The 25,309-nt window shown below is 43.9% G+C and overlaps 1 protein-coding gene across 3 annotated transcripts in view; it reads left to right on the top strand.

The window, feature by feature from the left end:
- Positions 1–25,309, top strand: part of col6a1 (collagen type VI alpha 1 chain) — a 71,144-nt gene that overhangs the window by 31,205 nt on the left and 14,630 nt on the right. For all 3 annotated transcript variants that reach the window (XR_004412604.1, XM_033024339.1, XM_033024338.1), the window contains 9 exons: positions 6,283–6,345; positions 7,332–7,394; positions 11,300–11,350; positions 12,201–12,236; positions 14,683–14,745; positions 22,222–22,287; positions 23,496–23,531; positions 23,632–23,668; positions 25,037–25,045. Coding sequence is in view for 2 of the 3 variants with exons in the window: in XM_033024339.1 (XP_032880230.1) it covers positions 6,283–6,345; positions 7,332–7,394; positions 11,300–11,350; positions 12,201–12,236; positions 14,683–14,745; positions 22,222–22,287; positions 23,496–23,531; positions 23,632–23,668; positions 25,037–25,045 (424 nt within the window). In the remaining variant the exon portion in view is untranslated. The remainder of the gene's footprint in view (positions 1–6,282; positions 6,346–7,331; positions 7,395–11,299; positions 11,351–12,200; positions 12,237–14,682; positions 14,746–22,221; positions 22,288–23,495; positions 23,532–23,631; positions 23,669–25,036; positions 25,046–25,309) is intronic.

Genomic DNA, 25,309 nt, shown 5'->3' with positions numbered 1-25,309 from the left:
TGCCATTTATCAGCACATGCCTAAATGTTATCTAGGTCTTGCTTCTTGCAGATATGGACTGCATTATTATCGGTGGAGTTAGCACATTCAATTAAAAGTTGTGTAATCATCAGTGCACATCCCTACTTCTGAGCATATTTCCTGAGTGTACCTCATCAAGTCTGTGCTGATTCACAGTGCCGTTCACTAACTTTCCCTGCATTCTATTCTCGCCACATTCCCAGCAATCTCCCCCCTAGATTCTGTCACTTCCCTACACAATTGGGGCAATTTACAGTGGCCAATTAACACACCCAACTGCATGTCTGGGATATGGGAGAAAACCGGAGCACCAGGGAGAAATCACTGGTAGAATGCAAACTCCACACAGAAAGCACCAGTAGTCGGGATTGGGTCTGGTCAGTGTGCTGTGTAGCAGCCACTCTACCAACTGCAAGACCATGCTCACAAATGGAAGGAAGCTTGTTAATAAAGCAGCTGAAATATTGGGCCTAGAAATGCCCTGAGAAACTCCCAACTGTGATGATCTGACACTGAAATTATTGATGTCCAACAACCACCTTAGTTTAGTTCTCAGGTACACTCTGGAAACAGGCCCGTCCACCCACCGGATCCACGCTAACCAGCAATCACCCGTTCATACTAATTCTACATTAACCCGCTTTTTCATCCACTATTTACACATTGTCAATTTTACAGAAGCCAATTGACCTATCAAACCGGAGATCCTTGGGATATGGAATGAATCTGGAGCACCTGGAGGAAACCCACATGGTCATAGGGAGAACATGCAAACTCCACACAGACAGCACCCGCTGTCTGGCGCTGTAAGGCAGCAGCTCTATCTGCTGCGCCACTGTGCTGCCCTATGATTCCAACCATTGGAATGTTTTTCCCTTGTGTCCTCACTCGGTCAAACGCTGCCTTACTGTCATAGGCAGTCAAACTCATCCTACCACTGGAACCTACCTCCTTGGTCTACATTTGGACCAAGGCTATGATGAGGTTAGATTCTGAGTGGTTCTGGCAAAACCCAAACTGGGCTTCAGTCAGCAGCTTAAGTGCTGCTTGATGGTCCTGCCAGTGACACTTCCATCATTCTGTGGACTTTTGAGGATAGACCGGGTGGTAATTAGCTGGACTGGCATAGTCCTGTTTTTTTGTTGTAAACAGGGCTGATCTAAGGTAGATGCCATTGTTTCCTAGGTAACAATTAAGTACGTTAACTGAACTGCTGGAAAAGACACGGGAATAGCCAGAGGCCATTTAGCCCATGGTTGCTGTTTGATCAAATCATGGCTGCTCTAGTTTAGTTTAGAAATACAGCGCTGAAACGTGCCCTTCGGCCCACCGAATCTGCGCTGACCAGCAATCCCGGCATACCAACATTCTCCTGCGCACTAGAGACAATATATAATTATACCAAGCGAATTAGCCGACAAACCTGTATGTCTAGAGTGTGGGAGGAAACCGGAGGTCCTGGAGAAAATCCACGCAGGTCACATGGAGAACGTCCAAACTCAGTATAGACAGCACCCATAGTCAGGATCGAACCCGAGTCTTTGGAGCTGCAGTTAAGGCAACAACTCTACCGCTGCACCACCATACCACCCTGCAGTTAAGCTCATGACCCTGAAAGTAACAGTCTTTAATTCCCCCGACCAAAGGAACCTTCAGTCTACCCAAACAAGACCATTGACCTCTGAACATCCACCTCTTTCTGGAGACGAAAGAACCCAATTTCCTCTGTTCCTTGTGCTTCCCACATTACCTTCTGGCTCCATTTACAAACTCGTGACCGCTTGCTCCAAAAACACCACTTGCTTTGAGCCATATCTACCTGATCCCTCTAACATTCTCATGCTCCTGTTATATCAACCTTCTGCACTCAGGGGATTGCCAGCCAAGTCAATACATCCCCTCCACACAATCTCAACCATTCAGCTTGCCAGCCCTGTATGCTTGAATCCAATGACCAATTGAAGTTGTGGTCTTCATCTAACATCTAACATAGTGGTCTAACATCTCCACATGTGTCAACTAGAGGTCTCCTTGGTGAGATGGGTAGCCAAATCCGAATGCCGACAGATAGTAAAGTCCTCCGGAGAACCAACTGGCTCCGGCAGCTCTCCCAGGTGAATCCCAGAATCTGATACGATACGATACGATAGAACTTTATTTATCCCAGGGGGGAATTCAAAGTCTCAGGCAGGGCAGGGAGAGGGATATTGGCACAGAGTCTCCATTTATACCATTGCCATAAAACCAGCCATACTCCGTTTCTGCTCTCATTTTTTTAGTGCACCATATGGGATTCAATAATGATAGAATGCCATACGTTTTAAAACAGACGTGCAGCACAGTGAACTATTAAAATCAGAAACCATGGTAACCTGGCAATCTGGAATGTTCAACAGCATAACACATACCAGATGCACGGACTGATGCAGGAACGGATGTGTGCATAATTTTAACTCATGGTTGCCAAGCACTGAAACAATGAACTTAGCAGAAGTGCAGGGCTATCGTTGTAAGATTCATTGCTTAACCCCATGTAGTGAGACGCAACAGTGCCATCTGCTCCTTGGTTGATTATGGAGACCAAGCTCTTTTATACCAGGGGATGAGGGGTATCTGGCCTCTTGTTGCAATTAGAATGCAAACTCAATGTGTATAGGATCTCCACTGAGGTTAAAATCAGGCTGACAGAGGTTCTGGGCAGTGCATGTTTAACATCTGTGGGAGTTTGAAGGTACACAAAAATGCTGGAGAAACTCAGCGGGTGCAGCAGCATCTATGGAGTGAAGGAGATAGGTGACGTTTTGGGCCGAAACCCTTCTTCAGACTGATGGGGGGTGGGGGGGAGAAGGAAGGAAAAAGGGAGGAGGGCCCGCTGAGTTTCTCCAGCATTTTTGTGTACCTTCGATATTCCAGCATCTGCAGTTCCTTCTTGAACACATCTGTGGGAGTTTGTCTGTTTTGTACTCCCTGACCTGATGCTGTCCACCCTGAGTTTTTCTTCAATTAAGGGAGGCACAGTGGAGCTGCGGTAGAGTTGCTGCCTTGCAGCAGCAGAAACCCGGGTTTAATCCTGACTATGGGTGCTGTCTGTACGGAGTTGTATATTCTCCCCGTGACCGTGTGTTTGTTCCCCGGATTCTCCAGTTTCTTCCCACACTCCAAAGATGTACGGGTTTGTAGGTTAATTGGCTTCAGTAAAGATTGTAAACTGTCCCTAGTATGTAGGATAGTGCTTGTGTGCAAGGTGATCACTGGGTCGGCACGGACTCGATGGGCCTGTTTCCGCACTGTATCTCTAAACTAAACTAAACACAGTGAAGAATTTGTCTCGAAGTGATCACCAGGGCACCGTTTAAATTCAGGGCTCAAATTTGGGTTTCGCAAACCCAACAATTCTCGATTTCACCACTTCAAGATTTCTGGGGGTTTTTTACCTTTTGACAGTTAAATCACTCATTACGTACACTGGTATCCAAGCAACCTCCAGTCTGTCTAGGGACATTTGGGGAAGTAATCAGACATTTTAATCATACATATTTTCAAAACTTAATTAGCCACAGTTTTCTCCTCTCATTTAACAGTCAGAGAGTCTAGTTTAGTTTAGTTTAGAGATACAGCACGGAAACAGGCCCTTGAGCCCACCAAGTCCGCACCGACCAGCGATCCCCACACATTAACACTAACATACACACGCTAGGGACAATTTTACACATACACCAAGCCAATTAACCTAAAAAACCTGTACGTCTTTGTCAAGTCAAGTCAAGTCAAGTCAAGTTTATTCGTCACATACACATACGAGATGTGCAGTGAAATGAAAAGTGGCAATGCTCGCGGTTTGTGCAAAAAACAAACAAACAAACAAACAAACTACAAACAGAATGGAACAGAATCACATATTCTTTTACATGTTACCTATTGTTGGAGGAAGGAAAAAGAGAAAAAAAAACCCCAGCAATTAAAAAAAAACAGTAGAGTGGTACAGTAAAGTTAGTCCCTGGTGAGGTAGGAGTTTACAATCCTAATGGGCTCTGGGAAGAAACTTCTTCTCAACCTCTCCGTTCTCACAGCATGGCAATGAAGGCGTTTGCCTGACCGTAGCAGCTGGAACAGTCCGTTGCAGGTGTGGAAGGGATCTCCCATGATCTTATTGGCTCTGGAGTTACACCTTCTGATGTATAGCTCCTGCAGAGGGGCAAGTGAAGTTCCCATAGTGCGTTCGGCCGAATGCACTACTCTCTGCAGAGCCTTCTTGTCCTGGGCAGAGCAGTTCTCAAACCAAATCGTGATATTTCCGGACAAGATGCTTTCCACAGCCGCTGAGTAGAAGCACTGGAGGATCCTCAGAGACACTCTGAATTTCCTCAATTGCCTGAGGTGGTAAATTGAGGTTCCTCAATTGCCTTACTCACCAGTGTTGCAGCGTGTGATGTCCATGTCATATCCTCAGAGATGTAGACTCCCAGGTATTTAAAACAGCTCACCCTATCCACAGTATCCCCATTTATCCTCAATGGTGTGTACGTCCTCAGATGATGTGCCCTCCTAAAGTCCACGATCAGCTCCTTAGTTTTTTTGATGTTCAAGAGGAGGCTGTTGTCCCGACACCAGTGCCAGATCAGTCACCTCCTCCCGGTAGGCCTTCTCATCGTTGTCTGAGATCAGCCCCACCACCACAGTGTGGGAGGAAACCAAAGATCTCAGAGATAAACCACACAGGTCACGGGGAGAACATACAAACTCTGTACAGACAGCACTTGTAGTAAGGATTGAACCCGGGTCTCCGGCGCTGCAAGTGCTGTAAGGCTGCAACTCTACCGCTCCGCTACCGTAGCTGCCACAATAGAATCATACGACACAGAAACAGACCCTTCTTCCCAACTTGTCCAAGCCGACCAAGGTGCCCCATCTAAGCTAGTCCCATTTGCCCGTGTTTTGTCCATATCCCTCTACACCTTTCACATCCATGTATCTGTCCATAGAGATTGTGTTTGCCAAGCGCTAGTAAGCATGATCACTGGTATTTTTGGTTTTCTTTCTTTCTTTTCTTTTTAAATCTTTTTATTAGCCTATTTTTCCAAAAACAAAAACAATGGAGTGTAATCGGAGGGTTAGAGTCTTTCCATTTAAATAAAATAGATCTTCTGGCGATTAATGTGGTAAAAGCAATCAGCCGATGGGCGGAATGGAACAAATGAATTGAATCTAACATTGGAAGCCCAAAAATTGCAGTAATAGGATGAGGTTGTAAATCAATACCTAAAACTACAGAAATAGTGTCAAAGATTTCTTTCCAACATTTTTCCAAAAGTGGGCAGGACCAAAACATATGGGTCAGTGATGCCACTTCAGAGTTACATCTGTCACTCTGTTTTGGTTTTAATCATGAAATATGACTTGACTTGGTTGCAATCTATTCACCTCTCCCTTTCTAATAGTCCATGAGCAGTTTGGTGGTTTGCGTTCCGGATTGGCAGTGTTTTACGTGATAGTGATCCAAGATTTTGATCTAAGAATAGACTTTTGAATTAGGGTGGCAAGTGACTTCAATGATTCAATTATATTTTATTATAATATATAATAGTAATTATATATTATTTTATGTATCTAGGTACAGTGAAATGCTTTGATTTGCATACAACCCGGTAAAATCATGTAGCAGACCGCAATTGGGCAGTACACAAGTGTTGCAATGTTTTGGCCTTGACAAAGTGACAAAAGTTCATTGAACATTCCTATCTACTACCTGCCATTGCACGTGGCAACAGCCCCCCGACAGGTTCCCCTTTGTTCTTGTTGACCTTCCTCGCTCTCTGACGGCCGGCCTCGGCTCTCCGATGGTCCACCTCTCACACTGACAGCTCTCCGACGGTTCCTCACTCTTGACTTGGACGGTGGTGCTACTTCCATACACCATCCTTTGGCCATCGGGTCAGTGGAGACTCTGTCAAAGAGGAGCTGCCAACTTGCAGTGAAGTGTGCTGCAGATGAGATACAGTGCAGCCAAGCAGCACTAATGGCAGAACAAGTGAATGGTGATGCTGGTGGATGGGGATGACTACAAAGTGGACAGTATTCTTTCAGATGGAGTCAGTTAGCTTTTCGTTTTCTGAATATTGTACCTGAAGACATGCAGTTAGCAGCAAAGTACTGTGTCAGTCTGGTGTTTGCTAATCACACTACATGGACCGTGTGGCCATCTATTCCCACATGTCCTGCTTGCTGTGCTCTGCAGTGACCCTTTGCTTTCTTTTGCCTCAGGGAGAGTCTGGCCAGCCTGGACCCAGGGGATTCAAAGGAGACATGGGACCTCCAGGACAAGAGGTACGTATTGTGTACTATTATTGCTGATGGCCATTGTTGACATAGTTGGGTGTTTTGCTGATGTCTGGGCCCTAACTCGGTCACTAATGCCACTCTCTCGACTGAAATTAACTGTGTACTACACCACTTGGACCAGGTCCACCCCACAACCAGCACCCATCTCATCCATACTTCATTAACGACTAAGCTGTTCTTGACTCTTCCATAAAAATTCTGAAAATGGGGGCACGTCCCCTACGCCAACCCATGAGTGAGAATCCAATGCTAGTCCAGTTTGATCTGCAAATCCCGACAACATCTCATCAGTAGCACTGCCATTACCATTTGTTGACTGGTCAGGTATGTGCAACACATCATGACCAACATTGACTTGTGTCTTTGTTCAACAGTCTCCCAAAGATAAATGACTCCATTTTAGTAAGGTGAGGAGGAGCAGTTTTTCTGTCATGCATCTGAAGACCAGCTTTTTCCTCTGGAATCCTTTCTCTCTGGAAATTGAACCTACTGCTCCCTCCCAATTGTCCAAACTTTATTGGGGATTGTGGCAATCACCTAATGAGTGCACATTACAATCAGTGGCTGGCTTATTTGGTCCAAGCTGAACTCTTTAATGCACCGGTCTCCTTTAAACTTATGAATGAACCTCAAGAGAGATCCTGAGAGTCAGCAAATGCTAGGAATAGATTGGCTGAGATAAACTGGCATAAATACTGATAAGAGTAATATTTGTCAAGAGGAATCAACGACCACTGTCAATGATCCCTATTGGCTGGGACATGCCACTTCGGAGAAGAATGTCACCTAATATGTTTACTGAGATTGCCGAGAGAAATGTGCACATGCCAGTCAGCTGCTGTAGTGACTGAATCCTCCAGAATTCAGTTAATGGCACCTTGCACACACCTTTTTTTCATATTGGTAGCTCAGTTGACTAACGGATTGCACGTGGAATTAAAGGACTGACTAATGTTGTTTTCACCCTGCAGGGGATCAGAGGACCAATTGGGCCACAGGGATACCCTGGAGACGCAGGCCCAATGGGTGAAATGGTAAGAACTAGAGGCAGATGCGGCAAGTTCAGACACATGAGGACTGTAGTGAAAGAGAGAATCCTACTGAGTCTTTTAAATTAAGTAGGAGTAGCATGAGTGTAACCCCACCTTACAATGGGGTTACTGCCATGCAGGGTTCTCTTCTTGTTCATTCCTGGGCCTGGGATAACACGTCAGCAAATATTGCTCGTCTTGACAGGCTCTCCTCCCGACAGACTCTCCACCTGAACTACTGCCATCTGAGCCGGAAGGAATGTTGTTGGACTGTGTGTTACGGGATTTGAGTCCCTGAAATGGTCATAGGTAATAGGTTCCCAGTACGACGGCTGTTCAAGGTGCAGCAAAACTTGCAGGTAACACTTGGGTTCAATATCTCTGGGGTGGAGGTTGGCGAGCAGTGCTAAAGAAGCTTAGGGAAGATGTTGAGGTGCATTTGGAGGTGGAGGACACTGCAGCCTCATGCATTGATGGTGGCGTTCTGAGGTGGGAAGTGTGGTGGCAATCTGTGTGCAGCTATGTTCTGGGTGGTGTTAAGGTTCTCCAGTGTTATTGAAGCCATGCTTTTTACATGGATCAAAATTTCCAGTAGTTCCAGCACTCTCCTTCAGGTCCACAATACAATCATGTCCATTATTTTTGTTTCTCCCCTGCTCCATTAAGTTGCTCTGTCTTGGTCTCGGTAAAGTAGACACAAATGAAGTCCACGTGGATTAGAAATCATTTGGAAGAGATTTATAGTTGAGATGGAAGAGTTGATATTAATGTCTTTATAGATTCCTAGAGAATCATAGGCCTACAGCGCAATTACAGGCCCTTCAGCCCACCAAGTCCGTGCCGCCCAAGCAACCAGTACACGAATCCTGCACTGATCCCATTTAAAAGAAAATATTCTCCCCACATTTCCAACAATTCCTCTCAAATTCTACCACTCACCTACACACATGGAGCAATTTATAGTGGCAAATTAATTGACCAAACCATGCCTTTGGTACATGCCTTTGGTAGGAAATCATGATGGTGAGTCTGTGAAATTCATTGCCATAGGTGGCTGTCTTTGGGTACTTTTAAAATGGAGATTGATAGGCCCTTGATTGGTAAGGGTGTCAAAAGTTACAGGGAGAAGGCAGGAGAATGGGGTTGAGGGGGAAAAATAGATCAACCATGATTGAATGGCAGATCAGACTCAATGATCCGAATGACCTGATTCTGCTCCTATGTTTTATTAAACCAATCCAGTCACAAGAGAACATGAGAAAACTCCACATAGACAAGTCACAAGTCAGGATTGTACCCTGGTCGGTGTAGTTCTGAGGCAGCGGCTCCTCCAGCTGCGCCACTATACCACAGGAATTTCAGAGTTAGAGGAAAGAAGACGGAAGACATGGTTGGGGAGAAGTTGAAAGAGATGGAGCAGATTAAGGGAGCAAGTGAAAATGAAGTGCACTTTGTCATTTATTCCCTTAAAATAAATCACAGATCAGTTCTTAAATTATAGGAGCAGAATTAGCCCATTCGGCCCATTTTATTCTCTCTGGGAGTAAAGCAATGCAAGTGAAGGAGAATGTTATTCAGCTGAGAGTCAGATCAGTATGAGTTTTTTTATTAGTGACCATCAGTTCATGAAATAAAGCAGAAATCCAGAAATCCAGGTCATGAATGATGCATGGCAACCATTCCAAAAGAACACGCTGATGACAATGACAATAGGCAATAGACAATAGGTGAAGGAGTAGGCCATTCGGCCCTTCGAGTCAGCACCGCCATTCAATGTGATCATGGCTGATCATTGCTGAGCCTCATAGTGATTGTGATGGCAGGACGGGGAATTACGTGGAGTGGGATTTAGCAGTAAGTGATTCTGTTCTCTGGCACTGCTCTGACAGAGGAGATTCAGCTGTAGACTGAGTTTCGTGGCTCAGGGGCTCTTGGACTCAGGCCCTCTCGCACAGCTTTCTTTCCAGGCAGATAAACAAGAGAGCCACAGATTTCCCTCCTGACCCTACCCCCACTCCCTGGGAACTGGAAGGTCAGGGAACTGAGTCACGGTGTCCTCCCCACTCACCGGCCGGAACGGGCTGTGGTGGGCTGGTCACTGAGGGAGAGCTTTACTCCTCCGCAGTTGCTAGAAGCCTGGAGTACGTGGCTGTGTCACAGGAGGGATGGTTGGACGAATGCCTGTGGTTATAGTAACTGGATAGCCATAGAGAGGCCGTGAGTTTGGATTCCACTGCAGCTCGTTCCAAAACTAAAGGCAATAAGTCTGGTGTTTTGTGAAGGAAGGAACTGCAGATGCTGGTTTAAACCAAAGATAGACACAAAACGCTGGAGTAACTCAACAGGACAGGCAGCATCTCTGGAGAGAAGGAATGGGTGACGTTTCGGGTCGAGATCTTTCTTCAGACTGAAGAAGGGTCTTGACCCGAAACGTCACCTATTCTCTGGTGTTTTGTGAATTGATGGTAGATATTAAGCAGGGAAGCTGTTGGATTGCTGTAAAATTAGGCAATGATAGAAACCAACAGCACAGAAATGGGTGGCCTTTTGGCTCAACTTGTCCATGTTGCTGCCTGCCTTTGCTAACCTCTGTTGCCCACGTTAGAGGGACATTTCACATCCCTCTTTTTGAAAATGTCATCAAAGATGCTGGCAGGAAGGAAAACATTGGACAGCAGACACATCAGGTTATATCATGGGGTCTATCTACTGCTAGTTTAGATTACAGTTGTCTACGTTAGCCAGTGGATACCTTTCCATGTTAACTGCATCTCCCAGCACTTGGTCCAAAGCCATCTGTGCCTAGGTAATTGAACTCTTTGTTTAGACACTTATTAAATGGTGTTGGCATAAATCTATGTTGTCTAGTTTTATCTACCTCTCCTATAGGGAAAGGTTTCCTGCAATATGCCGTATCTGTGCTAGTACTGCCTTATCTGTACCGTTGTTTTACTCTCTCTGCTCCAAAGAGAAAATCCTTAGTTTCTCTGCTCATAATGGAACTGTTGTGTCCCAGGCAACATCCTGCTGAATCTCCTCTGCACCCCCTCCAATGCTATCATGTAACCTGTAAAATCGCTCACGGCCATTTCTCATTGGATTTGGGCCAAAGTTATTTTATTGCCAACTTAGACTCATTTTCAGTGCTAAACACAACAATATTTCCTCGCAAACAAAAATATCTATAGTCCAAGATCTGGACCCCATTGTTTCTGCAAACGTGAACATTTAAATATTACAGTAGGAGCTAAATTACAAAATGAGACTAAGGGGTTCATGTAGAAAGAATTTCAGTAAAAACTATTAATGAGCTGACTGTTTCTTTGTTTGAATCATTCAACGTCCACAGACCACATTAAAAAAAAGTTAGGATCTGACCAGATGTCCTGGTATTGCTGTAGAGGTCTGTGGTATCTTGTTACTGCTGTACAGGACTGTGAGGAGACCTCCGGAGTGTGCAGTTTTAGCCTCCCTTTGTGAGAAAAGGTGTTCTCAGAGATCACAGCCTCGGGACATGGAGAGTATGTCCTTTACGACTAAGGTGGGGAGAGTTTGCTTTACCAAGAGGTTGATGAACCTGTGAACTTCTCCACAGAGGGCAGTGGAGGCCAAATCATTAAATATGTTCAAACAGGCGTCTATAGGCGGCAATCTATTTATGGGTGACTGTTAGTCAGTATGGACACATGGGCCGAAGGGCCTGTTTCTGTGTTATACCTCTCTCACAAAAATTAGTGCCTAAGAGTGTAAGGGAGTGAAAAAGACTGGAAGAGGAAACTAATCTGTCATGATCTGCTGTGCTGAATAGTGGGCTGTATTGACAACTCTATTTTCTATGATTTTCTGTATTAGAACGTTTTTTCTGCATTTGGATAACTTGCTTTTCTTTTTCTTCCTTTTTCTTACAGGGAGAACATGGAAGCCCAGGAAATGGATCCAGGGGCCCACCCGGATTCCCCGTAAGTGGCGAGCCTTCCATATGATCGATCGCTTAATTATTATCCGCTACTTTCACATTCTGACATTGTGTTCTTCTAAAAAATTCAGAGATTTTCAACTACAGAGAAAGATAGGCCAGCGTTTACACAGCTCATTTTACATCTAACCCACAACCTCCCAAAACACTAACAGCATGTGAGGTATTTTATGTGAACACAATCGATGACCAAATTCTGCACAACAAGCTCCCAGAACCAGCAATGCAATGATGAAACAATGTTCTCAATTACTTTGCTAACTATTGTCCAGTAGTTTGGGTAGAACATCCCCACTCTCCTTAAACATTGTTGTGGGGCAGGGTTTGTTTAATACTGAGAGGTGGGATGGGGCTTTGTTTAACCTCATCTGAAAGATAACACCTCTGACAGTGCAGCACTCTGATAGGATAACACTGGAGTGTGTTCAAGTCCCTGGAGTGGGGCAGATGCATAGCCTTCTGACACAGTCGTTTTACTATTTAAATCATTTATACTAGGGTAGCTGCATGGCCTAAAATGGGCATAAGTCTCTTAATGGATCGAGACAGGACTGAGTGCATTGATGGCTCCAGTCCATGCAATGTTAGCTGATCCAGCTTCATAGCAACCACACCCACCCCAGCACAACCCTCCAAATTAGGAGAGGATCCTACCCCATCCCGCCTGCCAAGGGTCTCTGGTGTATAAAGCAACAGAAGATTGTGGGAGATCAGTTAGATCTTTATGCTTATACTTTTAATGGAACAGTTTAAATCTCCGTCTGACTGCCAGCAAAAATATGTTTGAATGCAAGTTGATAAATGTGATAAACATTCCTCTTCTCTTCCCACAGGGAATTCCAGGGCCGCAAGGATTGCGTGGATCCAACGTAGGTTGCTGCTCTTATCTCAAGACTGCCATAAATCTTGTCACAGATTCTGCTTAGCTCTCGGTTAGAGAGTTTGCATGTTTTTCTTCCATTCGTGTCACTACAGTGGTGAAGGTGCACTGGTTCCCACCGTAGATCAGCCAATAGCAAAGCAAAACTGACCCATATCACCAGCAAAGACCTGCAAGGAACCACCAACCTCCAGTCCAGTTTATACGACTGTTTCAAGTATCTAGAATATTTAAGTATACAGGGAATGAGACAAAACACAGAATTAGACTAAATGGTTTGTGTGAAATTATTTCAGTATAGACTTTAATGAGTTAAAGTTTTCTGCCACTTAATAGTTACAGACCAAACCAAAAATGTAGTCTCTAACCAGGAACTGATGGTGTTCCAAATGGCTGTTGGGCCACAAGTCTGCAAGTTAATTGCAAAATGTTAGTCTTTTATGACTGCTTTGCAATTTGTGTTTTCATATTCCATGACAGAATTCACTGATGCATCATAGACGAATACATTAAGGTAAATGCCAGTCAAGTCATTTATTGTCATATGCATGTACAGTTATGAGGTGCAGGTACAATGAATATACTGCATGCTTCAGCATCACAGACACATAGAATCAGATAACACACAAAAACATAAATTACACATAAAGTCTACAAGACAGTGAAAAGATAAAGACGGTTTCATATAGCAAAACGCATGCAAAAGCACACAATTAGAAACAAATTCACGGTAGTGCAAGAGATAGTCCATAGTCTTCTATTGTTGAGATAAGATCACGGTTGCACAGGTGGTTCAAGTACCTGATGGTTGTAGGAAAGTAGCTGTTTCTGAACCTGGTGGTGTGGGACTTTAGGTGATGGTGCGGTGGAGTGTGCCCATTATAGACCAGGCTGAGTCCACTGCTCTTTGCAGCTTCTTGCATTGGAGTTGTCACACCAGGCCAGTGACCATGCAGCCCTGTCCCATGTGGAGACTGTTGTTCCTGTTCACCTCAGATCTGGTAGTAACCCCCCAGAGTATTGTGAGACAAGATATAATTAAGGAAATAGAAACAGCCAGTAGTTTGCCCTGGGGCATTGATACAAGAATGCATCAAAAACTGACTGGTGATGTAAAGTAAATCCTTTAACAAGCATTATCCCAAGGACTGGCTGGAACATCAGCACCATATGTTGCAATTGAGGTGAGGAACAATGTAAAGAACAATAATAATGAGCATGAGTACAAGGTAGTTCACCGCAAGAACTTTCAACAGAAGCCAGTGCATCCTCACACTGTTCCAGTAAAGGGGGAGGAAGTGGAATGTGGGCAGATAATCTGAAGGCCTTCCATTGAAGATGAGTGTTTCACCCTCGGGATCAGGTTCTGTAAATGCTAATGGAAGAAGTGAGAAGCAATTGAGAAGTGAGAAGAAGTGGGAAGCAATTCCTGATGGAAGGATCCAGGGTTGCGCATTGCACATTGTAGCAGGGCTATAGGGTGTTCAGAAGGAGCATTCCCACTGGATGACTGCAAGGAAGATGGTAGCCATCCTCAATAGAGGCACAGATGCTGCGGAAAGTGCAGCCAGCAACAAAAGATGTTTCAGGTGGGAGGGAAGGAGGAAGATAGACACAAAATGCTGGAGTAACTCAGTGGGTCAGGCAACATGTCTTGAGAAAAGGAATAGGTGACTTTTCTGGTCAAGACCCTACTTGGAATGAGTGTCATGAGATAGGGAAACTAGAGGTATAAAAAGGTATGGAACAAATCAGAGCTGGCCTAATGACCAACAGTGGAGCCCACAATGGAAGAAAGAAGGTTAGGAGGAAGGGGAAGGAAGGGAAAAGGGAGGAAGTGAGACAGGCAAGGAGGACGGGAGGACGAGGAAGTGAGGCCAGGGGGGATTAAGAGAGAAAGGCAGGGAGGGAGGAAGGGGAAGAGGAAGGATAGGAGGCAGAAAAGAGAGGAGGGAGAGAAATTGGGGAGAGAGAAAGGAAGGGAGGGAGGAGATACGCAATTGCATTTTAATCTTTAAGGATATGTTATGTTTAGGGACTGTATACAAGGGAGCACTATCCTGCTTTTCTTCAAAGTAGTGACACGAGGGAGTAAATGGGATCGGGTTCATCCACTGCAGCTAGAATTTGTCAGACAGCAGACAATTTGCAAACTATAATTGGAACCTGACACTCCCTTCCCCTCCCCCTTAGAATGGATAACAGTATTACAATCTGTCTGAGAAGCTTCACCAGAAACCCAAAAGCACAATGACTGAGTTAAAAAAATAAAATGCAGAAGATAAATCAGCCTGTTAGTTCCTTGCTGCACATGAGTTGTTCATTATCTCTGCTTAAAAATACAGAGCGGGATTCTGACAGGAAGTCAGAAAGACGGCTCCTCTCCTGACTCATGTTTTTCGCTCTCTCTCTCTCTCTCTCTCTCTCTCTCTCAGGGAACAGAAGGCTTCCCTGGTCCCAAAGGCGATGATGGTGAATCAGGAGACCCAGGGTTTGATGTAAGTAGTGACTTCAAAGAGCTGTTTGGCAAACTTTGTTGTTGGAGAGAATGATTTTGAATGCGATTCAGATCCTTAAATCATTCAGCCCGTGTTGCTTTCCACTGAGACCTCATCAATGCAAGGTAGGTATCCGCACTGGTGTGGCCTCCCTCAGGAACACGAGAATGACCACATGACTTTTTTTTGGGTTAATGTTTTGTAGCGCTGAAAATTATTTCCAAACAAACATCTCTGTGAGGTTGCAGATGTTGGAATCTGGAACAAAAAACAAACAGCTGGAGGAACTCAATGGTTCAAGACACTACATCTGTAAACAAAGATATTTGGCTATTTTAAAACCTAGTCAGAATATTTTCCAATAATTTTACACTCAAATATATTCATTGTTAATGGAAGTGGTTAGTACCAGAAGGTCTTGCAATGAACCCTCGGGCATGTGTTGTCTATGCATGAACTGTGAGCCTCTGAGAGGAGTAATTAAACACAATAACTTTCAATGTTTGCCCAGAAATGTTGATGTTCTTCAATGCGTGGGCATGTGAGAGAAAATAGTTGCAGGGGAATAAGTGGGGAAGTGACAATAGACAATAGGTGCAGGAGTAGGCCATTCGGCCCTTCGAGCCAGCACCACCATTCAATGTGATCATGGCTGATCATCCACAATAAGTAGTGGGATCAACAGAGTTGCTTTGAGAGCCTGACCATGAGACTATATGAGAAACTCGTATACGGTGCTAAATGCAAACTGCTGGATGATTTGTGGTTCGGCCCTCTCCCTCTAACAGTTTGTTTTTTGCTCAAAATTTCAGCACCTGCAGACTTTATGTCTGCATAAAAGAGCAATGTGATCTGAAACCATCTCTTCCCTCTGAAAATGTTAAACACACATAGATAACAACCTTTTTTTAAATGTATTTATGTTTTGATCAGCCTTGTTTAAAGGCAAGTATTACCCCTATTTAAATTAGTCTTTCCGCCAATTTTGGTAAAGATCAGAAGGAGTTTGTTTGATCTCAGAAGAAGCAACGCGCCATAAGAAGCTTTTCCGCTCCTCATTCACTAGCAGCCTTCATTCAGATCTTGTCCATTTGTCTGATGTGTATATCAACTATTTACCAATCTTCGCCTTGGACTCACACTGTGAAAAAAAGAGGCCCTTCGGCCCACCATGTTCAGGTCCATCATTAAGCACCCACTTGCATCAATCAAATTTTTTTCTTCCCATATTTCCAATTGCCCTCAGACTATGCTATCACCTACACACTAGGGGTAACTTAAAGTAGCCAATTAACCTCCTGACCCATACATTTGTGGGAGGAAATTGGAAGAATGCAACCTCAGGATCGAACCTGGGTCACCGGAGTTGAGACAGCAACTCTACCAGAAGCACCACTGTGCCATTGTGGTCTGTACTGGATGAATCAATCTTAACACGTTCAAATGGTCTTCACTTGTGTGGAGAAAAAACAGGCAGGTTAGGATTAGGTTTGGGCTGATCCCATCTCCAATGGAACAGTGAGACAACCCTCACTGTGCACATGAATGGAGTTAGGCTACTGAGAAGGTGGATGCTCTTCACTACTTTTGACCTGCCCCACTAATGGAACCAAATTGCAATGAGAACAGGAAAGAGCAGCAAGTTGTAGGGGAGTGGTTCTGGGGAGGAAACAGTGCCTTTTATTTCAGACTCCAATCAAAACCTTAATTATTTTCTCAGCTGAAGTGAGGAGATATTTTGGGATGTGTGTCCAATAATTCAAGAGCTACGAAGGCTGAGTGAGTCTGGTGGACACAGTAAACTGCCTCAACTCAGCTGTTAGCTTTCTTTCACACACATGCTGAACAGTGTTGCACTCTTCAAAGCCCTGCTATCATTATAAGGTCATCAAGGTGAAAGCCTCGCAGGCTGCAACACTTCACAAAGATGTCTGCGAAATGGGTGCCGAGGCAGAGAGTGAAGTTAAGTAGATCTTCTATCCTTCCCATTTCAGACCTTTATGTTAAAAAAAATATTCCCTTGCAATGACAGCAGTGTGCAATTATATTGCACCTTTAGTACAGCTTACATGGGAGTCCGATCAAACAAAATCAAAGTTATCGCCAAGGAAGTGTTGATGGTTTTGACCCAAAGCTCAGTAAAAGCATTTGCAGGATAGGCAAAAGTGCTTCCAAAATGTCAATGGTGGAATATGGTGGCTTTGATCTTTTACATATGGAATGCAGAGAATTCTTGGAATTGGTGTGTCTTATTTGAGGAGGGAGCTCACATCTGGAATTCAAGAGCACAGCTGCAATCGTATCCAACTTGGGAGTTGGATCTAAGTGTGCAGAACTGGAGCTGAGCAGAGACTTGCAGAGACTTGAGCAGAGACTTGCTGGACATTCTCCGAGCCCATCCCTTGTATCTCTGACCTCCTTTTCACCATGTACAGCATGCATTGGGATGGCTGGGCCCAAAGCCTGTCACATCCTTCACTAAAGCTTCATACCTACCTTTTACGACTGTTTTACCAAGCCTTTTGCTCACTATTGAGAATGTTTTGCAGTGCTACAGGTGTCAATATATGCATGTTGTTACTCGTTGAGATAGCTCCCTCTGGCTTACTGGTCCATCTGTCCACTGGGGGAACAGCTGTGAGAGTAGAATGTCAAATGAACCCAGTAACTATTTCCTCCTGCTCTTACAGTTCCCTTGTTGTCCTACAATTGTGAAACAACTGAGCTGTCTTCACTGGTTCATTGCCAACTTCCCTGTCCTCTTTACTTATCTTACTTCTTTACTACCTTTATCGTCTTTATTTCTGGTTGTTCAGTGATTGACGCCTGGTTAGCTCTCCCTGGATCCCATGAGATCTCACCTTCCAGTCGACTGAGGCATGCAGGACTTTGCCAAAAGCCTTCCTTAAGTCCATTCAGGAATGACCTACTGCCCTTCCCTCATGATCTTCTGTTCAAAAAACTCAATCAAATATTTGAAGCACAATTTCTCACACACAATGCAATGCTGACTATTCCTAATCAGTCCAAATGGGGGATTCCTAATCAGTCCTTGCTCTTCCAAATGCAGGTACATCCTGCCTCTCAGAACCTCCTTGAGTAACTTTCCCACCACTGATGCAAGGCTCATTGACCAGTGGTTCTCCAACTTGTCCATGTTGCCTTTCTTAAAGGCGCAGCATTGGTCACCCTCAAGCACGATACAAAATCTCTGTGAGGTTCCCTGAAGATTTTTTAAAATGTTATTGAGGACTTAACACAATCTGACAACAATATAGTCACCTTTGCCTTGCTGAGAATAGAGTTAATACCACTGCAATGCATGTCAACACAATGTATCCAACGTACACAGTGTGTTGGAAGGAACTGCAGAAGATATACACAAAAAGCTGGAGTAACTCAGTGGGTCAGACAGAATCTATGGCGAAAAGGAATAGGTGACATTTCGGGTTGAGACCCTTCTTCAGACTCAAGGGTCCGAAGAAGGGTCTCAACCCGAAATGTACCGATTCCTTTTCCCCAGAGATGATGTCTGAACTGCTGAGTTACTCCAGCTTTTTGTGTCTATCAACGTGCACAGTCCTCCACAAAGAGAAGGCCAGTTACATGGCTGTTTGTGCTCAAAGCAAACACTAATTGGCAGAAGTCCCAAATGCACAGATTTGGAATGATTACAGTTTATTTTTGATTTAACTTTGATGTCTTATTTTGTCGTGGAATTTTTTTTCTCATTGCAACAGATGTGTAAGATATTGCCCAGACTCCTTTCAAGGTTGCTCTCTTCTTGTCCCCTTCTGTAATGTGGTCTGGGTCGGAAGTGCAGCCTTTGCTTCATCCCACAGCCATCACACAGCATGGGGGAATGGCTGTCCAATGGCTGGGAGAAGACCCCATTGTGTGTTTGTTTGGAAAGTGGCCATCTCATGGATCCAACGTGTGCTGAATTGTCAAAGAATTGTGTGCTTTCACCCCACCTTGGATTTATATACTGCCTTAAAGAAATTGCCAAGAAATTCAGCAGCACAATGCGGTTTCTTATGTTGGCATTACGCAACTGAAAATTCATTTCTCTTGGGTTATCATGTGTCAGTCTGGAAACTTGCAAGCATATAATTCTGAGGGGGGGTAGACAAAATAGATATCAACCTGCAGGAGAACCTAGAACAAGGAGTAATTGTTACATGATGCAGGTTTGGTCATTTAAAACTGAAATGCTTAGGAACCTGCTCAAGAAGGTTGTACTGCCTGGATCTGATCATTGTGATTATTTAAAGAGGAGGCGGATGAATATTCAAGAGATTGAAGAATGGAGCACCATGGAAAACTGGTGTAGAAAGTTAGATGAAGTCTGGAGCAGATCAGCCATGTCATGTTGACTGGCAGGGCAAGGTTGAGCTACCGAGTGACTACTTCTGCTTCCAAAGTGTTTATATTCTCTTTACTCCAATTAACTAGCCCTTAATCGTGCAACTATATCCTTTCATTCAAGGCTCTCCCACTGGGGTAAACATCATGACATTTACACTGTTACACCACCTCAGGATATTTTATGTTTCAATAACATCACCCATCAATCCTCTAAACTTTATGTCTAATTTCAGGGATAGAACAACCCTCTCATCCCCAGATTTAACCTTGAGACTGTTTTCTGGACTGCCTCCATTGCCAGTATAAACTCTCTTAAGCAAGGCAGCCAAAGCTGTAGATGGCAAGGATTGGAGATATTACTATAGTTTGCAATGGTAGGCATTCTGCAGAAGTGCCGATTGTTGCAAAACTTGAAGGTGAGGGAGGAGAGGAACCATTAACACTCAGCTCACTCATGGTTACTGATCTGACCATACGTGTTCCTGGAGGTCAAATCAGATGTCCTCCTGACTCCATCTCCATACAGACTGGTCACCCAACATCCTCATCCAAGTGACACCATATTAATTACGCCCTTATAGTGACCCAGAAAAAGCCCATGTATGGGTCTATGCCAGCTCCAACAAAGCATTCCCATCAGTCCTATTCCCTTGCCTTTATATTCCTGTACCCCTGTAAATTATTCTCTCCCACTCATTCTCATGTTCCTTTGCCACATCACTTCATCAAGGGGCAATATACATGGACCATTTGACTAGTGCGTCTTGGGAATGTGACAGAAGATCAGCAGCCACAGTAACTGTGTTGCCTCCCCTGAATCCTAGGAGGTGTCTATTCACAACATTGGTTCTGCAACTTGGCTACGAGACTTCATGATGTCCACTTGTCTCCACCTTCCTCCCCAGATCACGTCAAAGTTACTGACAATGCATTGGGGATAATTCAGAATGATAATTCAGAACTTGAAGCACTAAAGAAAACGATAGAGCTTGTCCTGTTCCCAAAGATAAGCAATCTCCAGGTGATTCCAAAGAAAACATGCATTCTGTATATACAACATCCAAATTAGCATAAACTGCCAATGACAAATTTGTAAACCATTTTGTTTTCACTTATAAACATTGCCTTAGAGAGAATCTCAAACTATTTTATAAGCCTTGTTTAGACAAACCAGTGTGACAGCATTGAAAGTAGATGGGGATGAGAAGTTTAACATCAAGTTACAGCTGACTGATGCAAGGATCGTTCCTTGTCCCAAGATCTCGTGACAGGAGACAGAAATCTTGGCAAGGTCTTGTCTTTTATTTGGCATAGACAAGACCTTGCACCTTCACAACCTCATGGAAAGTCAACCAATTATTATTTTTTTCTGAAGTGTAGTCACTGTTCTGTTACAAGCAGTGGCACGATGACACAACTGGTGGTACAGCTACCGCACAGCTCCAGTGACCCAGGTTAAATCCTCACCCTTGGCACTGTGTGGGGAATTTGCACCTTCTCCCCATGACCGTGTGGGTTTCCTCCTAGTGCTCCAGTTTCTTCCTACATCTCAAGGTTAAAGAGGTCGGTTCCTTAACTGTCCACTGTAAATGACTCATAGATACATAGAAAATAGTTGCAGGAGTAAGCCATTTGGCCCTTCCAGCCAGCACCACTATTCAATGTGATCATGGCTGATCATCCACGATCAGTACCCCGTTCCTGCCTTCTCCCCATATCCCTTGATTCCGCTGGCCCTAAGAGCTCTACCTAAATCTCTTTTGAATGCATCCAGAGAGTCTGCCTCCACTACCTTCTGAGGCAGAGAATTTCACAAATTCACAACTCTAGGTGAAAAAGTGTTTCCTCATCTCAATTCTAAATGGCCTACCCCTTATTCTTAAAATGTGCCCCCCCGGTTTCCTGCATCCAGCATGTCCAACTCCTGGGGCATGTCCGGGGCCCTGTACAACTGCATAATGACCTATTTGCTCCTATACTCAAATCCTCTCATTATGAAGGTCAACATGCCATTAGCTTTCTTCACTGCCTGCTGTACCTGCACGCTTACTTTCAGTGACTCCTTGTAGATAGATGAGAGGTAGAACCTGGAGTGGTGGGGTGGTGGGGGAGAGCTGAGGGGAATATGGGGAGAAGAAAATGGGTCAGCGTAGGATGAGCGTGGTTGATGGTTGGCCTGGAGTCAATGAGCTGAAGCGGCTGTTTCCATGCAGTGTTGCTCAATCATTCCTGACTATAATACAGCAAATTCAACAGCCAACTTTTGCGAAGAAAAACAATAATGACCACAATCTGTTTTAGTGATAAATGCAGCTCACAGCACCAAGATGAATTGCCTACTTATGAACATCTGGCAGGCAAACATGAATCCAGTCTTGTTGTCCCATCCAAGATTCATAATGTCTGTTGGAGTCACCTTCCCCAAGCATTGCACTTAGCATCTAGTCTGCCCTCCACACTCAAGCTTTTATAATAGAGTTTGAACCCACGATTACCAAACAGAGCGGAGAGCCACACATACTGTACAGGAGCATCACTTCCATCAAGAATCAAAACTAAAGAGTTGCTGGAAATGTTCAGCTGGTCAGACAGCATCAGTTGAAAAAGAGACATTAATGTTTCTCTCTCCATAGATAAAGCTCTGACTTGAAGAGTATTTTCTATTTTCATTTCCAGTGCCTATTGTTTGCATGATATTTTTTTGATTTTTCATCGTGAATTTCAATATATGTATTGTCACTGCATATACTTTTAGAAGCTGGGGAAGAGTGGAGGTATATACTTCTTAATTCCTCTTGGATATCGCATAGGTCTGTAATCCTTCTTCAGACATAATTGATGGATCCAATGTTTAGCCCACTGATTCATTATTGCTGCAGAGGAGGATGACTGAACTTTGTTGCCTTCCCTCACAGTGGGAAACTTTGATTCCACTGTGTGGGGATGTTTATGTTAAAGACTATCGTGTGTTGTGTTCTTTTTTATTCGTATGGCTGTATGGTGACCCATATTTCACTGTACCTATTGGTGCATGTGACAATAAATGTCTCTTGAATCTTGAATCTTGAATCTTGACCATGTAAACTTTTATCTCTATTTTTCTCTCAGAATTCTATTCCAGGAGAACAAGGTCGCAAAGGGGCCAAGGGTTACAGAGGATCCGAGGGCAAAGAGGTAAGGATGTTGATATCACGCTGATCTTTTGTCAAGTTGGCTTGCTTGAACGAGAAAGATCAACAAAGGTGACGTGCCAGTCTTCGCTCAGGGTGTGAACTGCACTCCTCCTCTCCTGGATCATTTAGACTACATGAGTAAAGAACGCCATTTTATTTCAAGCTGATAGTTTCACTCTACCTGTGTTAACTCCTGCTGCACAAGGCAATCCAAGGCAAAGAAGCCCACCCACCATTTTAAACATTGATTTCTTCCATCACCACTGCTCTGTGGTGCAGTGTATACCATTGACAAACCACTCTCCAGGTTTACACCCACTCCAGTCGCCCCTGCTAAACCTGTGACCTCTCTCCGTGTTAAGGAAGCAGGGCAACCTGTGTATGGGATCTGTGGATTCCCTGCAAGTCTCACACCATCCCACACGGAAATATTGTCTACACTCCTTTAGTGTCACTGAGTCTCAATCAGTTCCTCCTTCCCTAATGGCACTGTGGGAGCACCTTCACCAGAAGGTCAACGACAGTTCATGGCCACACACCACGACTTTCTGGGTGAGGGTGAACAATAAATAGTGCCTTCCCAATGGCAGGCATTTCCCAATAAATAGATGAATAAATAAATCGATGAATAAATAAATAAATTGGTCTGGTTTGTTATTGTCACCTGCACATAGAAACATAGAAAATAGATGCAGGAGTAGGCCATTTGGCCCTTCGAGCCAGCACTGCCATTCAATATGATCATGACTGATCATCCAAAATCAGTGCCCCGTTCCTGCTTTTTCCCCATATTCCTTGATTCCGTTAATACCAAAGAGCTAAACTAACTCTCTCTTGAAAACAAGTACCGAGATACAGTGGATAAAAAGGAATTTTGTTTGCATGCTATCCTGTCAAATGATACCATCGATGAATCCATTTGAGCCATTACACAAGTACAACGCGTAGCACAAAGAAAAGAATGACCGGTGTGTAGAATATCGTGTTACAATATTACAGACAAAGTGCATATTAAAAAAAGAGCTGCAATGAGATAGGTGGATGATCCTTGGTTTTTGAGATCCTTGGTCTGTTCTCTAGGCTGATGGCAGCAGGGAAGAAACTTTTCCCTGCTGAATGAAAAAGGTGTGCAGATATACAAAAGCAAAATTAATGAAATCTCCACTGGGATTATGAATGATAACGTTGTTTATTCTGATGTATTTCCAGGGACCCTCAGGTCCCCCAGGACCACCAGGACCCTCTGTAAGTACATGATGAACTCCTTTATAATGTTAATAAGATGAATTACCGAACTATCAACCACGGGATGGTACATTACTTACCTTTATGCTTTTGTTTTCAGGAATGCGAAATATTGGATATCGTTAAGCGTATGTGCTGTAAGTGGACATTCATTTGAACTTATCTCTTAAAAACCCATGTGTCTGGACATACCACTATGATATATATCTATGTCCCCCAGATATGTTAACATCTTACATCTGCTGAAGCATTAACTAGGGCTCGGCTAAAAGCGACATACCATGCAATGCAGCAGACAGCTGACTGAGTTTTAAAGCTCATATTCATAGAAACATAGAAAATAGGTGCAGGAGTAGGCCATTTAGCTCTTCGAGCCAGCACCACCATTCAATATGATCATGGCTGATCATGCAAAAACAGTACCCCATTCTGGCTTTTCCCCCATATCCCTTGATTCCCTTATCCCTAAGAGCTAAATCTAACTCTCTCTTGAAAATTGGCCAGTGAATTGGCCTCCACTGCCTTATGTGGCAGAGAATTCCACAGATTCACAACAAAATGTTTCTCCTCATCTCAGTCCTAAATGGCCTACCCATTATTTTTAAACTGTGATCTCTGGTTCTGGACTCCCCCAACATCAGGACCATTTTTCCTGCATCTACCCTGTCCAATCATCCAAGAATTTTATGTTTCTATAAGATATCCTCTCATCCTTCAGAATTCCAGCGAATACAAGCCCAGTCGACCCATTCTTTCATCACACGTCAGTCCCACCATCCCGGGAATTAACCTGGTGAACCTACACTGCACTCCCTCAATAGCAACAATGTCTTTCCTCAAATTAGGAGACCAAAATTGCACACAATACTCCAGGTGCGGTTTCACCAGGGCCCTATACAACTGCAGTAGGACCTCCTTGCTCCTAAACTCAAATCCTCTCGCAATGAAGGCCAACATCCTCCTTGATTTTAGGTAAATTTGCCTTCCCGGCTCCCTGTCCTTAACCCTGCAGGTTACAGCTTTTCATGTGTACATTCTTGTACTTTGTTTGGGGGGGGGGGGGGGGGGGGGGTCTGCTTTCCCCACTCTTTCAGACAGCAGGTTCTAGATGCCCACTTTCAAATTCAACAAATCTTTCTTAGTTCTTTCAACCAATTAACTTAACTAGTCAACAAACTCTCTGGCAAGGGAAATTACTCCTTCCTGTTTATTCTATCTTGGCCTTTTATTGTATTTTACATCTTCCTCCGATTTCCTTCGATCCAGCGAAAACAGCCCAACCCATAACATCAACCCTTTAAACCTGATTACATCTTCCCAACCCACACTACCTCCTGTATTGCACATTTGAGCTGTAAGGTGGTGACTAGGAATGTGCACAGCACTCTCACTGTGACTCTTCTAACATAGTTTCCTGCCTTTGTGTTCACTCTCAATAATCATATGTACCACGTTAACTTTCTTTTTACATGGCTTGCTCATTTTGTTTTCTTTTTATTTAACAGCTTGCTGTGGTGAGTAGATTTAATTATTTGATGCTAGAATATATATTTGTGGTTGCTGATAACAACTGACCATCTTACCCAATTAAAATAAAAAGTATATTTGATCTTGCATTGACATACTGTATATGTGTAGACATTCCCAGACTTTAGTTTGCATCGGTGCTTCATACTTTTACTGGAATTTAGAGCCATTCCATTTTGAAAAAGTTACTGACAGGGCTTTAGTCAGTCGGGGTGAAGCAGAATGGTTCAGGCAGCAATTTGGAAATGAGG

The sequence above is a fragment of the Amblyraja radiata genome, chromosome 7 (genome assembly GCF_010909765.2).
Source record: "Amblyraja radiata isolate CabotCenter1 chromosome 7, sAmbRad1.1.pri, whole genome shotgun sequence".
Taxonomy (NCBI): Eukaryota; Metazoa; Chordata; class Chondrichthyes; order Rajiformes; family Rajidae; genus Amblyraja; species Amblyraja radiata.
This window is presented reverse-complemented; position numbering and strand designations above follow the sequence as displayed.